Source organism: Sceloporus occidentalis, unplaced genomic scaffold, assembly GCF_023333645.1.
Source record: "Sceloporus occidentalis isolate IW3139 unplaced genomic scaffold, rSceOcc1.0.p SCAF_2, whole genome shotgun sequence".
NCBI classification, from domain to species: domain Eukaryota; kingdom Metazoa; phylum Chordata; class Lepidosauria; order Squamata; family Phrynosomatidae; genus Sceloporus; species Sceloporus occidentalis.
Window position 1 is genome coordinate 38,023,591 of NW_028316982.1, and position 17,487 is coordinate 38,041,077.

Consider the following 17,487-nt stretch of genomic DNA (forward strand, 5'->3'; position numbering starts at 1 on the left):
GGTTATTTTAAAATAACAAGTACAGTTTTTAAATGATATTATCAAATAAAGTGTGCTATTTATAAAGGACATACTGTAATTCCCAGGACTGGAGAGAGAAAAAACATTTTTTAAAAAACCCAACAAGTGACAGGGTTGGTTTGTTTGTTTAAACCAGTTTTTTTGAATTAATGTTTAAATGCAAAAAAAAGAAAAAAAAGAATCCTGCTTATTATATTAATACTGTGAAACAATATTTGATGTATTAGAAAGCGTGATCAACCATGTTTTAACGCTTTCTACCATTGGCAATCCAAAGTTATTAGGATTTTGTATGATTGATATCTTTCAGTAAAACTTTGGGAATTGTATTGACAGGTTGGTATCCAACATATAGGAGTATAAAACTATACTGATACAGGACTAAATCAGAAAATTAAGTAGTCAGGTGTTGTAGCCACTAGCTTAAATTAATGTTCTTTGAAAAGTACTTTTTTAAAGTAAGTTGTTTTGGTTGAACTTAGGTTAATTGAAGGATTTCTTTCTGAATGGCATTTCTTGCACTATAAAATTACTATAAAATAAAGTGATGAAAAAGAACCAACAGAAACTGGATGCTAGTCTAAAAATGAATACCAATACACTGTTTAAAACAGTAAAATTCAAAGAACCATTATTAGCCCATTAAGAGGGTTGTAAAATAGCAATAATAACCAGACTTTAAAAAAATATGAAAAAGTCCTTTGGTTGAAATCAGGATTGACCCATGATTTAAACAAGCCAACTGTGCAAATTCAATATTCAATAGTAAATTCATTCTCTTAACAATCAAGTGTTGTTCTATCCATAATAGCGAGATCTTGAAATTAACAAGTACTTCATACTAGTTTATATTCAGATGCTTTTTCTTCATCTCTACAAATTCTAACACTGTTGGATTGATCATTCTAAAAATGGTGTTGGCAATTTGGTATACAGTATATATAGACTAGCTCCACTCAATATGTGTTTATCAGGTTATTAATTCAATACAGAAACTAAATTTGGTGAACAACTTCTTGTAAGAACACAGCGTTACTATTCTGAGGTCATTTTTATTGACTGGATATGTTACACAATTAAACCATGTTTGTTTATCTATTTATCTATTTATTTATTTATTTATTGAATTTATACCCTGCTTTTCACTTGAGATGAGATTCAAAGCAGTTTACAGTAATTTAAACAGGATTAATCTAAAATCTTATTTTACGAAAATTAAAAAATAACAATTTTATTTTTAAGCCTGTGGTTAAAAAAAAGTATAAAATACATTTAAAACATAACTACTGATAAAAGATTAAAAATGCAGCACACCACTTCACACACAGACTACCATTGCATAATTAAAATTTAAAGGCCTATCTGAAACGTTTTCACCTGCTGGTGGGAAGAGAGCAGGGAAGAGGCCAACCAGGAGTTCCACAGCCTAGAAGCAGCCACTGAGAAGACTCTCACTCATATCTTCATCTATGCATCTGGAAAGGGAGTGGAACCAAAAGAAAACCTTCCTCTGCAGATTTTAAAACTCAAGCTGACTTGTATAGGAAGATACTGTCTGTCACCCATTCTTTATCCAAGCCATGTGAAGCTTTAAAGGTTAAAACTAGCACTTCCCAGAAGCAGACCAGTATCCAGTGAATCTGTTTCAACAGGGACCCCTCTGCCAGCCCTGGTCATCAGCATAGCTGCATCATTTTGGACCCATTGATTTTCCAAACAGTTCCCAAAGTCAGCCCCAAGAAAAGCATGTTATAGTAGTCCAAAAGGGATGTAATCCAGGAATATATCAGCTGTAGCTACATCTGACTTCTCAAGGAACAAGCACAGCTGGCACATTAGTTTTAATTGTGCAAGTGCACTTCTGGCCACATCTAAAACCTGGACACCCAGGCTCAATTCTGAGCCCAGGAGTACAACCAAGCTGCAGACCTGAGATTTAAGGGAAGTGTAACTTCATCATGCACAGGTTGATTCCCTATTCCCTGATCTGTTTTGTGGTTGACTGGGAGCACCTCTGTTTTGTCTGGAATAAATCTATTACTGACCCTAGATACTGGTTTAGTATAGGAACAACTTCTCTGGAATCAGATGGAAAATGGACAGATGGAGTTGGATGTCATCAATGTACTGGTGAACTGAACCCCAAAATTCCAGATGACCTGCCAGCTGTTTCATTTAAAAATTAAACAGCATGGGGGACAAAACTGAGCTCTTAGGGACACCATAGGCCAGTGACCACAATGTCAAACAGGCATGCACCAGCATGACCTGAGTCCACCCCTTCAGGAAGCCTCTGAGTCCCATTCCAGAGAGGTGGCTCAGAAGTATACCATGGTTGATGATACTGAAAGCAGCTGAGGTCTAGAAGGACTAACAGTTCCCTGTGTAGGTCATCCACCAAGGTGACCAAAGCTGTGTCTGGCCCATAACTAGGCATGAAGCTAGACCGAAATGGATCCAGATAATCTGTTTTATTCCGGAGCCCCTGGAGCTGAGAGGCCACTAAATGTTCTTGAAACTTGCACAAAAAAGGGATATTGGACACTGGCCAATAGTTCTTGGGTACAGTAGAACTCAAGGAAGATTTTTTTCAACAATGACCTTACCACAGCCTCTGCTAGGCAAGATAGAAACCTGCCTTGCTGTAATGATGCATTTACTACTTCCCTTACCCACTGTGCCAATGCTCCTTTTAACAGCCATAGGTCTGTTATGCATATTGTGGATTTCACTTCTCCAAGGATCCTGTCAATATCTCAGGTTGCACAAACTGAAATATACCCAATAATACAGACAAGCAGTGGCCAAGCCACTGTATCGCCTACAGCATCCAAGTCAGAGTAGATCTGAGTGATTTTAACCACAAAGTGCTCTGCAAATTCTTTACAGTGGGCTGCCGAGTAGTTTATATACTGCTGTTGTGGAGCAAAATATAAAAGATCCCAGACCATTCGAAACAGCTCTTCCAGACAACATTTTGCAAATGCAAAGGTGGTCGTTTAGATGGAATTCTTTTTTGCCACTACTGCTATGGCACAGGCCATTTTCTGTCTGATCCACTCTGAGTCTTCTACCATCTCTAATATCCATGTTCTCTCTGTCCAGAGACATAAATAATTTGTGTTGTTCCACAGTCTTACACTGAAACATTATTTCAATACTTATACTATTATTTAAATCTTTGGTTTATCTTAGCCTTTAGAACAACAGCATGGAATTATACCAGACCGTGATGCAGATTATCGGCTATTTGACCGTGTTGTGAATGTGAGAGAGAACTTTTCTGTTCCCATTGGACTTCGTGGGACCATTATAGGAATAAAAGGAGGTTATTACGTATCTTTGACTTACAGGTGGTGTGACAGATTCTTTATTCAGGTTGACCCCAAAACTCTGACTCCTAAGAATCTTGCCACTCATCCTGCCCATATCCCTTCTTTGCTGGATTGAGTTATTGGGCCTCAGGGTGACCCCTATAAATGTGGACTTGTGGTTGTGTTGTTGTGTGGGTTCTTTAATTTGGTATGTGTGGCCTCTCTCCAGTTCAAGCTTGCCAGCCAGATAGCTTAACAGATAGTCAGAGACAGGTTTAAAACAACAGAAATAGATTTAATGAACATAGTATGTTCAGTAACTACTCCAATATTCTATTCTTTAGGCTCCCCAGTATCATAGGCAGTTCTCCCTTCCTCAAATACATGAATCTTTCTCTAATAACTCAAAACTCCATCTGTGTCAGCTCAGCACGCTATCAATATCAACCTCAAACCCTGCTGAATCTCTTCAGATACGAGCCTCTCCCTTTTGAAACATTCTGTTTTTAAGTTACAACTGCTTCTGGTAGTTTATCTTTCACTCATTCCTATCCTTATTTGACCAAGTCCAGAAGTCCATGTGCTTTATTGCCATACAAAAAGAGAATAAACAGGAAAAAAGATTCCACCTAAACATTAGGAAGAACTTCCTGATGGTAAGAGCTGTGATACAGTGAAATACACTGCTCCAGAGTGTGGTGGAACTCCTTTGAAGGTTTTTAAGCAGACACTGGATGGCCATCTGTTGGGAGTGCTCCTGGATGCCCTTGGTGATCTCTTCCACTTCTAGCATTCTAAACCTGACACTCTCCTGTGGAACTTCCTGATGTGCAAACAGGTTATGTTGAAGTTTCACATCCCAGTAACTTGGATTAGTAGTCTAGTTGGTGCTGCCTGTGACTTACTGCTATCTTTCTAGCCATATACTGAAAAATCAGTAGCATTTCAGGTAATGTTGGTGGTCATGGCAACATATCAGAAGGAGCTCAACCCCAACATGGTCCCTGACATTTTTTCCAACCCACCATGCTCAGGATACAGGCAATTGCTTTTGAGAGTGTACAGATAAGGGGACAAGGAATGCTCTCCTTGAAGGATCTATGCAGATTTGTTTGTTTTGCACAAATAGTTCTACTCCTAGACTTCAGCTGTGCTTAAGGTTAATTCATTTTTCCACTTGGTTTAAGAAATTGTGTCTTCTAGTTATTATCCCACTCTCTCTCATCCCAAAGTGAAGAAGTGATTCTTGATAGATGTTCAGCAGGCACTGTGAACAAGCCCCATGCAAAACAATTGACCCAAAAAACCTGAGTCAACTTATCCACAGGTCAGTGTAAGGACTGTACTGTAACTCTTAACAAAAAGGAACCATCCCCTGTTGAAAGGCAAAAATATAATATGACCGGGAAGCACTGACCACCCTCTACTCTCTCTCATACAGCCAGCCATTAGCGTGACTACAAATAGTTATAACTGCTGATGTTTTGTAAGTTTTTTGATACTGTTTTCCTTTGTTTCATCCTTTACATCCTTTGTTACATGCCCCTAATTTTTACCCTCAACTTATCTATGGGTCATATAAAAATATATGAGTTTGGCTCCAAAACCTGCCCTCGACTTATACATGAGATTGACTTATAGTCAAGTATATACGGTATGCTCCACCTGTTTGCATTCTATGAAGTCAGGACATGGAGTGGGAAGAATGATCTCTAGGTCCACTACCAACAGTTGTGTGGACCAGGAGGACCACTATTTTATTTTATTTATTATTTATGGTATTTATACCCTGCCCTTCAGCCCTAAAGACTATCAGAGCATCTTACAATTATTATTTTCAATTAGACAGTTCCCTGCCTTCAGGCTTACAATCTAAAAGACATGACACAAAAGGAGAAGGGAATGGTGGTGGGAAAGGGGATGAGGTCCAGTGGTTATTCTCTCCCTCTGAGGCCTGGACCAAGGCAGATGGACTGGAAGAAGGGTTCTTCTTCTTCAGGCTAACCCTGGTGGAGCTGGACCTGCATGTACAGTCCCTCATAGGCCGAAGGATGACAGTTATAATGGAGGGAGGGCTCTTCTTCAGGCTAGCCCTGATGGAGCTGGGCCTGCCTGTACACTCCCTCGCAGGCCGAAGGATGACAGTTATCATGGAGGGAGGGCTCTTCTTCTTCAGGCTAGCCCTGATGGAGCTGGACCTGCATGTTCACTAGCTAAAGAATGCTTGAAATGCAGAATGTGATAGCTCTAAAATTGGTATTTCCAATCCTCTGTGTGTAACTGACTAGTGGAATCCTACAGATTAATATATTTGTGTTTGAAGAAAGAAATAATTTGTGGAAGTATCTTCATGTGTGTTAAATAGTATTGTTTATCATCTATATTTTCTTCAGCCAGCAGAGAATCTGATGTGCTGTATGAAGTACTGTTTGATGAAGAATTTTATGGAGGATTAACAATAAGGTTTGTTCAAGAGAGCTACATTATTTCCATCTTTTTAGTGTGTTTGAGTAGGAAATGTGTAACCACAGCATATTGAAAAGTTGTTATGACTTGTGAATGAAGTTCTTTACTATCCATATTTGATTAATTCAGCAGCCATGCTTCGAAAAAAATTATACATTTCATTTTATAGACTGGGAAATAGAGGTGAAGAGCACCTCCAGGAGGACAATCAGTGTTCCTCATGAAGGTGCAGTCTAAACTCAGGTTTCTTAGATTAGAGTGTTAGTGTTCTCAGATTCATTTTTTAATATTCCTATGTTTTGCTATGCACCACTGGCATAAGTAAAACAACTATTTTTATCAGGTTTTCTCTCTTCCTGTAGGAGCTCACCTGCCAGAGGCTATCGCATGCCAGCTAGTGCCTTAATTAACCTTTCTTATGGTAATCGGTCTGAAACAGGAAATCAGAAGCTAACTGCCATAGTCAAACCTCAGCCAGCTGTGAGTCCCTACAGCTCATATTCACCTGAATCATTTTCTGTATCTTCACAAAAAGCACATCTAGGAGGTCTGAACCATTCCCCTCGTTCCCTCTTTGTCCCAACTCGAGTAAGTCCATATTTAGTTATTCCTGAAATTATATCACTGAAAATGAAGATGTTGCTAAACATAGGCCTGTTACAGACTGCCAAAATAAAGCTGCTTCGGGTCTCTTTGGAGGTATGCTATTTAAATGATGCATGGGTCCTAAGAGTCCAGAGGTTGCGCCAAAGCCACACTCCATTCCTAAGCACTGGAGTGCAGCTTTGGTGCAGCTTCCGGATTCTTAGGGTGCATGCATTATTTAAATAGCATACCTCCAAAGAGACCCGAAGCAGCTTTATTTTGGCAGTCTGTAACAGGCCATAGATCCCCATGGATGCTAACTGAACTTTTTTTGATGGTAAAGTTTAGACAAGACTTTATATTAATCAAGATCATATTTGAGTGGATTTGCATTAGAGCTGGAATTTTCAAGAACTTAAAGATGTGCTTTGAGGGTAGGGTATATGTTTGGCATGTATTGTATCCCATAATATTATCGAAGGAGGAAAAACATAAGAAAATGTCCCAGTGTAGTTACTGCTGATGAAAATGAGCAAGTTATACATATAGGCCTGTGTGTAGTATATTACCAATAGACGTTTTTCTTAGTAATTTAATTTAATTTGATCCAATGAACTGTAAATACAAAATGGCCATGTTTATTTGACATATTATTCTATTGGCCAAAAAGGATCTTAGCCAAGTAAGGAGGAAGAAGCGAGTTGAATAGATTGTCCAGATGATGATGGTGATGATGATGATGATTGTTATTATTCTGTGATCTAGCAACTGAATGGAAGGCAGCATAACAGTCTCAAGGTTGAAAACCAGGGCAATTCTGGGTCCCTCCAGAAAGAAACATATACAGTTGGCAATCAAAAACATAAAGTAAGTTGGATTTTTTTTTAAAAAAAATTATTAGTGTATGCTAATAGATATGTATTGTGTTTGGATGAGAAAGAGCATAGGGCTTCCCTGCAGAAGTGAAAAATTAATTGGTGTGCTTATTAGATTTTATTTATTGTTACTGATATATTTTACCCTACCTTTCAGTGTCTTAAAGAGAATGTGCAAAACAGAAAATCACATACCATATATACTTGTGTATAAATTGACCTCATGTAGAAGGTTTTAGGGCCAAAATCATGGATTTTGATATGATGACCCATGGATAAGTTGAGGGTAGAACTTAGGGGCAGTAACAAAGGATGTAAAGGAGAAAATAAAAGGAAAACACCACTTCCCTCCCTCCTTCTCTGTCTCTGGACCCCTCCTGACCACCTAACACCACTTCCCTGGTGCTAAAGGACAAGGATTTAACATAGCCCAAAAAACCTACAAAAAAACTATGTGGCCATGTTCTAGAAGAATTTCTTCCTGACGTTTTGCAAGCATCTGTGGCTGGCATCTTTTATAAGATGCCAGCCACAGATGCTGGCGAAACGTCAGGAAGAAACTCTTCTAGAACATGGCCACATTGCCCGAAAAACCCACAAAAAAATATGGATGCTGACCATGAATGCCTTTGACTTCATAAAGGATTTAACAACCCATTGAGAAGAGAAGGGAAGTGGGGAAAAGTGGGTGTTATGTGGGGCAGAGATCCAGGAAGAGGAAAAGGTGAGAAGCTTTTAAAATCCCATGGAGAAGGGAAGGGAAGAGGGGTGTTCCATGGGGCAGAGATCCAGGGAAAAGAAGAGGAGGAAGGGAAGTGGGTGCTGTCTGGGTCAGAGATCCAGGGAAAGGAGGATGAGGAAGGAAGTTTTTTAAATCCCACGGAGAAGGGATTTGCCTCTTTCATACACACACAAAATGTACCCTGCCTGGGCAGCTCTTTCAGAGATCACTGCCTTAAATTTTATGAAATTTAATTTAAAAAATGAAAAGTCATTTTCACTAGTAAGCTTCAAAAAAGGGCCAATGCGAAACAGTGGGCAACTAACTGCCTTTTGTTTGTCAGTTATTGAGGTAGGTCATAGCTGGTCCTTTTCTGAAAATAGCCCGTTATTACAGAAAACTACAAAATCTCATTTTTTCTCTCAATTGTTAAAATTAATACAGAGCAGATCTTGTTTATATGAGTCTGTTTTATTTTTATTTTCCAGCAACCTCAGAACAAACAAGATGATGAATTTTGCAGCATTTGGCAAACTTTACAGAGCTCTGGAAAGTCTCACTCTACTCAACAAAATAGGCATGAGAAGGTTGGTTTCTATCTTGGGGTGGATGTGAAGTGGGAGTTTCATGGTATGCAAGATCTTGTACTGAAAAATCTCTTTTTCTAGGGTGGAATTTTACCTCACTCTATAAAGCTAAGTGCCAGTGGCCAGTTTTGCAAACCAGGCTTTAATGAGAGTAGTTTCAAAGGACATCAGAGAAAACAAGAATTGTTTAAAAAATGTAAGTATGTTTATTCAAATATTTTAATTTTTCCTTAATAACATGGAGCTTCTAGTTGGAAATCATTTATTTGTGGGAGGGCAGGAAGGAACAGTCCACTACGATTGAGTTATTCCCACATAGCAACTGAATCTCCAGAAGCTTAAGTTCTCTTTCAGTTGTGACCACTGAGCTCCTTCTGCTCTCAGTTTTTACTATCCCACTGGACTAACTGGAAACTTATGCCCTTCTCAGTCAAACTTAGGGCCGGAACAGACTGGCAAGAAGGAGCGGCTTGAAGCTGCTCCTGCCAAAGACACATTGGGCCGCTGCAAACACACACGGCAGTCCCAACCCACCTTGAACTCAGCCCAAGTATTTGTTCCTATTTGGGCTGGGAAAGAGATGGCTTTCACAGCCCTGCCAGAGCCCCAGGGTAGCTTCAAGACACTCCAGTGGTGTGCAGCATGTAAATGCCGCTCCGCCAGATGCTTCTGGGCATCATTGGAGCGTGTGGTGTGTAAACGCTGTGCTCCCAAGATGCCTGGAAAGCATCTTTAATAGGCCATCTGTCCCGACTTTCAGAATAATAGTACAGTATGAAGAATAAAAATAGAGAAGCTGAAACAATCACAGAAGGGGAAGTGAAAGATGCAGGAAGTACCATATATACTCAACTGTAGGTCAATCTCATTTATAAGTCAAGGGCAGGTTTTGGGGCCTCAATTGTGCATTTTGATATGACTCATAGATAAGTTGAGGGTAAAACTTAGGGGCATGTAACGAAGGATCTGAAGAATGAATCAAAGGAAAACAATGCTGAAGAACTTACAGAATACCAGAAGCATTACTGTTTGTGCCTACCCTAAAGGCTGAATGGATGAGACAGTTAGTGGACAGTTAGTGCTTCCAAAACAGATTACACTCTTGCTTTTCACCAGAGGATGGTTCCTCTCCCCCCCCCCTTTTTTTTTTTTTTAAAGAGTTAGAATACACTGCTTACTCTTATTCTTTCTCTGAGTCAACCCATGGATGAGCCAACTCAATTTTTGGGGGAGTCAATTTTTTGACTAAAATTTCTAGACTTATATATGAATATACAGTAAGTGTAAAGGCATATCCCCAGTGATGGCGAACCTTTTAGAAACTGAGTGCCCAAACTCAGTGGCATTCCCACACCAGATGTCACCCAGTTCCGAGGGTGGGGGAGGTGGGACTTCCAGGTGGAAAAACACTCAAGAAAAAAATGGAGGACTTGACCAAACCAAAGCTAAAAACAAAACAAAAAGCCACTCATATTAAATCCATCCTTCTCAGCCCTGCTCAAAGTGGAGGACCTTTTGGAATCCCTCCTGGACAGGAGGTTGAAATGGAGGACATATCCTGAAAAGGAGGAGGACCAAGTCTTGCCACCCTGAATTAAAAACACCCATATAGATATTGATCTATGCTTCTCAGCCCTGTTCAAAATGCCACCGCCACTCTTCCTCCTCCTCCTCCTCCTCCTCCTCCTCCTCCTCCTCTTACCCATGCTACCGCTATTGCTCTTCATTCTCCCTCTGCTTCCTCTTCCTCGTGCTACTGCTATTGCAGTTCTCTCTCCTCCTCTTCCTTCCTCTGCCTCCTCCTCTTACCTGTGCTGCCGCTATTCTTCTTCCGCCCTCTTGCCCTTCCTTCCTTCCTTCCTTCCTTCCTTCCTTCCTTCCTCCCTCCTCCCTCCTGCTCTTTCTTTCTTCCTCCTCCTCCTCTTACCTGTGTTGCCTTTGCTGCTATTCCTCCTCCCTCTTGCTCTTCCTTCCTTCCTTCCTCCTCCTCCTCTTACCCCTGCCTCTGCTGCTCTTCCTGAGGCAATGGCATGCATGCCTATAGAGAGAGCTCGGCATAACCTCCCCGGCACATGTGCCATATGTTCACCACCACTGGCATAGCCCCTTGATGGCAGGACAGCTGGTCAGGGGACGGGGAGAGAATTAAAAAAGAAATCCTCCAGATCGCTGCCAACCCACATATTGTTGAGGAGGAAAAAACAGGAATTAAGGAAAATATAACATCAAGTGAGAATGAAATGGAGGATTTCAACATGTTAACATACCAGAGAGCCACTTTGGAGACAGGAAAAAAGACAAAAGCCAAGGCTAATGGGAAAAATGGGAGGTGTCTCAAGAAATCAGGATGGATGACTAAAAAACTTTCAATTGAGCTAAGTTTTAAACAGAACATGTATAAGAAATGGAAAAATGCAGAAATCACCAAAGAGCAATTCAAACAAATAGCAAGCACGCGTAGAGGTAAAGTCAGAAAAGCTACAGTGCAGAATGAACTCAGGTTTGCTAGAGGGGTTAAGAACAATAAAAAGGGCTTTTTTGTGTATGTCTACAAAAAAAATTCTGGGCACCACAATTCAAAAAGGATGTGGAGAAACTGGCGTGTGGTCTCTTACACCTCTATGATTCTATGATACAGAGCATGTGGTGAATAACAGAGCATGTGTTGAATAAAAACAATAAGAAGAAAAACAAACTAAAACTGAGTCAAAAGTACCAAATCGGAGAAAACTGTTGTGGTAGAGTGAAATGCAAAACTTCACAGGCTACTTTTTAAAGATGTGCCTAACATAGCTTCTGCAGGCCAGCAAAGCCAGAGGCATGCAAAAAGTGGAGAGCCAAGGAGGAGAGCAGTACACAGGTCTGAACAAACTGTAAGGTCATGTCAGTCAGCAATGAATTTGTAAGGCACAGGAAATGAATAACTGTAATACAACTGATTTACCTAAAATGATAAGAGAAATGCTATCTGATTAATTAAATATGAATAATGCAATTAACTTGAAAATAGCCAACCAATTAATTTAAACCAAGAAAACAATACAGCATAATAATAAAATGCAAAGACCAAATGAAATGAATTACAATCCAATTGATTCAAATAAGCAGATTTGGCTGAATATAATGAAATACATTAAAATACACAGAATATCAAGGAGAATGAAAATGATGATAGAAAAAGAGCTATGAACAGGTGGAAAGAGAAAAGCCAGGAAACAGGAAGAGGAAAATATATGTAGACAAAGAATATAAACCAAGAAAGTATCTTAAGAAAACAAAACATTCAAAAAGTTCTGATATGGACATGGACCAAGAGTTATGGGAAGAGGAGATGGTATATGATACAGAACAGGACATTGTTGCAGGCTTTTCAGAACAGGAAAATGAAAAGGAATTGGAATAGGCTGTTTAAGAGTTTAGTGAAGCGGTTATTGAGAACTCTAGGTTTGGACGATAATAGAGTGAGGTCACAAACTAGGAGGGAAGATGATAAACAAGTCAAGGGGGGCTAAATAATTTGGAGAAAGGTAGTTCAAGGTGCAGAGATGCAATAGAGTTATTTAAGGAATTGATTCAGTCTGAATGGAGCATTCCTTTAAATACCAGACATTTGGTAGCATATTCAGATAGACTATATTTCTTTGAGAAGAGAGGCAAAGAATCCCTTTAAGTTCCCTAGTGGATGCACCTATAGCAGTTCTGGTTTCCAGAGTGATAGTCCTATGAGAGGGGGACACGATATTGAAGGAGGTGCATAGCCGCGAAGCAGATAATGTAGTACTTAAAGCACATGAAGCTTCAACATTGGTTGTAAGACCATCTAGAGAAACAATGGTGGCATACATCAGATGTACGAAGAGATAATAAGATTTATTTAAACAGAACCAAGCATTTCAGAAGAATGGAATCATTGTTTGTGTCTTGCAATCCAAGAACATTAGGCCAGAAGGCTTCAAAAGAAGGACTGGGTAGGTGGTTGAGGGCTTGTATTTTCCTTTGTTATGAGTGGGAGAAGAAGCTAAGACCAGGGCATTCAACAAGATCAATGGCTACTAGTGTGGCTTATGCAGTGTCCACTTCACTGTAGGACATTTTTGATGCAGCAGGCTGGAAAGAGCCATTGACCTTCATGAGATACTACAGACTCATAGATAAATACAGATCAGCAAAGGCAACTTTTGGCAGGATTGCGTTGCAGTCAGTGGTGGCTAGCTGAATGCCCCACTCATAAGAAGAGGGACTGGGTAAATACCAATCATAGTGGATTGTTCCTCTGTGCTATCCCATGAATGAGAGGTTGGACTTTCACCTGCCCTTACAGAATACAAATCAGCAGTTAGATGGTAGGTTGGGTAGGGCTGGATAATCAAACTGAGTGGGGAAGGAGCTCAGCAGTGATAACTGAAAAAGAACTTGGGATTCTGCAGATTCAGTTGGTATGCAGGAATAACCCAATCATAGTGGACTAATCCAACTGCCATCCCTAAATGAATAAGTCCAATCTCTCAATTTTTGGAGGTATATTCCACTGCTATCCCAAGTGATATTTAGTATAAATTGGTGGAACTGCCAGTGCTTCTCTCTTTTGCTCATACATAGGACACTATTGCCCAAAAACATTTTATCATTTTAATGGCATTTTATTCTTTTAATTTGTTTTAATGCTGTTAATACTGTAAATAGTTTAATTCTGCTTTAATTGTTTCATTTTGTATATTTGTATTCTTTTAATTTTGAGCCACTTTGAGTCCTAATTTTGGGGAAATAAGTCAGATAGAAATAAATAATAATAATATGGCCCAAATATTTGTAATTACCTCTTAAGAAAGGCCCACCATATTTCATTTTTGGTCATGCTGTAAGATTGACTATTTTGAGTTCAATCTACTTTACATTTTTATTGTGGTATTTATATTCTGATGACTCTTTTGCTGAAGAGTTGCATCTTGGAGCTGGAGAACTCTTCTATACCTTTGCACCTAGATTCCTCCCCTGTTAATCAGATAGTGTGAGTAAACAAGGAGATTCCATCCCTTTTGATCAGACAGTGCTAATATAGATAGCAAGAAAGATATTGGTGTGAAGAAAATTGTCTCTGTTGCAGTTCTGTTGTTCGCTGAATTCAGGGAGACTTAGTCAAGTGCACATGTATAGGATTGGTTGCACTCTTTCTAAAATGTTGTTTGGTAAAATGAGTGTTTGATTGATATAATTAACATTGTATTTTTAGCCAAAGAAGATTGTAAAGATGCAAGAAATGAAGGTGAAACACATAAAGTATCAAATAAACTGGTAACTATAATCATTCAAGTCTGCTTGCAAATTCTGATAAATGTAGCTCTGTTAATTTGTTTCTTGGGTCACTTTTAGTTACTCTTTTGTGAATGGAAGAATTTATTTATTCAAAGCCTATTTTATATATAATTTTGGTAGCCAGTTTGTTTTTCAGAGCCATTGTTTAAAGGATCCATAGTCCTACTGCCAGTTCTCATGAAATCTTGAAACAAGGTCCATACAAATATAAAGTAGTACTGTATGTGAATTTCTTAAGGATCAGTTTCCCTCCTCTCATTTCATGCCACATATGTTGAGAGATCTTGTAGTACCTTTGAGATTAACTGAAATAAGGAAGTTGGCAGCCCGAGTCTATGAAAGCTTATGCTGCCAACCTCTTTACTTCAGTTAGTCACAAAGGTGCTACAAGATTCTACAGACTAACATGGCTATACTGTATCTTTGAATTCTTGCCACATAGTATTTTACATCTTTGAAAGCAATTTGATAATATAGCATACAGTGAGAAACTGTACAGAGAAAACAAAATGACAAGAATAGAACTTGGACATAAACCATTTAGCTGTTTTTAAATGCATTCTTGGATTTGTAATATGGTTTAAGTTGGCTGTTGGCTTTGAAGATCCTAGCTAGAAAGACAGGGTGAATATTTATGTAATGGATATACAGATCCATATGTTAAAATTGCAGCTTAGGGAGATGACCTCTGTAGCTGTTTGGAGTATGATTCTATGGGACTGGGTAGTAAAGATGAGCCAGCATCGTATAGTTACTTGGGCACTGCACTATGATTCTGGAGACCAGAGTTTGAATCCCTGCTCAGCCATGGAAACCCACTGGATGACCTTAGGCAAGTCACACTCTCTCAGCCTCAGAGGAAGGTAAAAGCAAAAACCTCTCTGAACAACTTGCCTTAGGATCACCATAAGTTGGAAATGACCTGAAGGCATGCAGCAACAAAGAGAAGATTGTTTTTAAAACTGGTTCTCCATTAACACCTGGCTTTAAAAAATACTGTTTGTAGTCATAGCATTAAAACTACCTTCTCATACCCCTCCCCCAACATGAAAGAATCATTTTTAAATGATTGTTTTTTTTGTTTTTTTTTTGTTTTTTACTGATTTGCATTTAATCTAACATTCTAGTCTATTTTAGAATTTTTCAGGTGCTACCCAGTATAATGTGAAGCTTTTGAAGAGGAATGAGGCTCCAAATATCTCAGCAGAACAAAGGTCAGAAGTTGATGGTCCCAGTATAACTGAGAAGGTAGGTGATAGCTAACCAAATATGAGCAAGTCCTTGAATATATTTTGAAAATAATAAAATCAGCACCGTAGAATGGTTATGTTTTAATCACTTTAACTACTTTATTTTCTTCATGGAGGTCCTATATGGGATTGCTCCAGACTCTGAATTTTGCAATTTGCTTATAAGTTTAACATGATCCATATGTTAAAATTGCAGCTTGAGGGAGATGACCTCTGAAGAGGAGCTGAGAGGCAGGAGAATATTTTAACCCTTGAAAATTTTAATCCTTGATGGCAGGATATTCCAGTAACTTCTAAATGTGGTTATGGATCTCTCTCTACTTTTCTAAACTGTAAGCCCATAGATTGCCAAAAAGATATTAGATCCTGTATCACTGAATATCATACACACACACTACACGGTTGTAAATAGAGTGAGTTATATTAGATACTGCAGTGAAGGCAAAAAGCTGTGCTGGCTAGGATATGTACAGGTACAGTAGAATGCATGTGGATCATATTCAGTGTTTTTCCAGGAAAGTAAATATGTTAAAGAATTCACTTGGACAAAAGCCCCTGGTTAAAATTTTGTTGATTTCAGTAAAATTTGAACTTGTCTAATATTTCCAGATTTTGTACTTTTTATTAGTATATGTCAATATGTATTCCTTAGAATGGATCTGAACTTGAAGGCATCTTAGCATCTTTGAAACTTTTCCAAGAAAAGGAAGTACAGTCATCTTATTCCAAGGAGCCAACAAATGAAGAGCACTTGTCTCCACAATCTTTTGCTATGGTTTGTATATTATGCTGTATTACCTATAATAGTAGAATTAATATCCTTGGTTTTGGTTTTGAAGTTAAGATGAACACCATGTATAGACAGATTAGTATGATAAGATACATACTTTCCTTTCACTTTCTTTTGAAGAAGGGGACACAGATGCTCAAAGAAATTTTGAAGATAGATGCTTCTGACACTGCTGAAGGAAAGACAGCAATTAATGAGGTTTCTACTTCTACGGGTAGGCAAGATTCTTATGGACCTGCCTCACAACATAGACATACAAAAAAGATGGGTATGTCCAGAATATTTTTTCTGTAATTAAATACATTATTGGAATGATTTGGTGCATATACTTAAAATTTGTGTAACTTGATTATGTAATGCAGTGTATTGTCTCCTTCCCCACATAACTCAGTGTAAAGCCCTCCTGATCAGATTCTTGAGATCTCGGCAAAGACGTTTCAGTTGGCAGAAACGTTTTTGCCAACAGTCTCAAGACTCTATCCAGGAGGACTTTAAACTGAGTTATGTGGGGGAGGGAGGCAGTACTCTGGAAGGCAAAAGGGCTGGAGAAAATAGTCAAACTGTCATAGAGGGAACAAGGCAAACAGTGAAAGGACCCAACAGTGAGAGGCAAAAAAAAAAAAAAAAAAAACCATGTACAAGCAGCAAGCAAAGGGGACATGTGATCTTAGGTGTCTCTACACTAATGCACAGAGCATGGGAAATAAGCAGGATGAACTTGAACTCCTAGCACAAAGCAAATATGATATAATAGGCATAACTGAAACCTGGTGGGATGAGTCTCATGATCGGAATGTAGAAATAGAGGGGTATAACCTTTTTAAGAGAAATAGGTCAAACAGTAAAGGAGGAGGAATAGCATTATATGTCAGGAATATTTACACCAGTGAAGAGATCCAGGACATCAAAACTGGAAGCCAGGTGGAGAGCATCTGGATAAAAATTGAAGGGGAGTCTATTACAGACACCCAAGTCAGGCAGAGGAATTGGATGATGCCTTTCTAGAACAGATGACCACACACTCACATAGGAGAGATATAGTAGTGATGGGTGACTTCAGCTATCTTGATATTTGCTGGAATTCAAACTCAGCCAAATCCTCAAGGTCTAGCAAATTCCTCACTTGCCTTGAAGACAGTTTCATTGTCCAAACAGTGGAAGAGGCAACAAGGGAGTCAGCTATTTTGTATCTGATCCTAACCAACAGGGATGACCTAGTAGTTAATGGGGTGCAAGTGGTGGGATCATTAGGTAGGAGTGATCATATTCTCCTAGAGTTTGTTATACAATGGAAAGGAGAAGACAGGCATAGTCAGACACATATTCTAGACTTAAGGAAAGCTGATTTTAGTAAACTTAGAGAAATACTGGGGGTGATCCCATGGTCGAGATTACTAAAAGAGAAGGGAGTTCAAGATGGGTGGGAGTTTCTCAAAAGGGAGTTACTGAAGGCACAATTTCAAACAGTTCCAATGAGGAAGAAAAATGGGAGAGGTTTAAAGAACCCAGGATGGATGACTAAGGAACTTTCAACTGAACTAGGTTTTAAGTGGAACATGTATAAG

The 17,487-nt window shown here is 39.0% G+C and overlaps 1 protein-coding gene across 2 annotated transcripts in view; it reads left to right on the forward strand.

Moving 5' to 3' along the window:
• Positions 1-17,487, forward strand: part of XRN1 (5'-3' exoribonuclease 1) — a 64,802-nt gene that overhangs the window by 39,188 nt on the left and 8,127 nt on the right. The window contains exons 29-38 of one of the 2 annotated variants that reach the window (XM_089509114.1): positions 3,217-3,349; positions 5,729-5,798; positions 6,164-6,389; positions 7,152-7,253; positions 8,471-8,569; positions 8,651-8,765; positions 13,800-13,861; positions 15,020-15,130; positions 15,785-15,907; positions 16,043-16,190. In XM_089509114.1, the coding sequence (XP_089365240.1) occupies positions 3,217-3,349; positions 5,729-5,798; positions 6,164-6,389; positions 7,152-7,253; positions 8,471-8,569; positions 8,651-8,765; positions 13,800-13,861; positions 15,020-15,130; positions 15,785-15,907; positions 16,043-16,190 (1,189 nt within the window). The remainder of the gene's footprint in view (positions 1-3,216; positions 3,350-5,728; positions 5,799-6,163; positions 6,390-7,151; positions 7,254-8,470; positions 8,570-8,650; positions 8,766-13,799; positions 13,862-15,019; positions 15,131-15,784; positions 15,908-16,042; positions 16,191-17,487) is intronic. The other variant, XM_089509115.1, reaches the window with a different exon arrangement.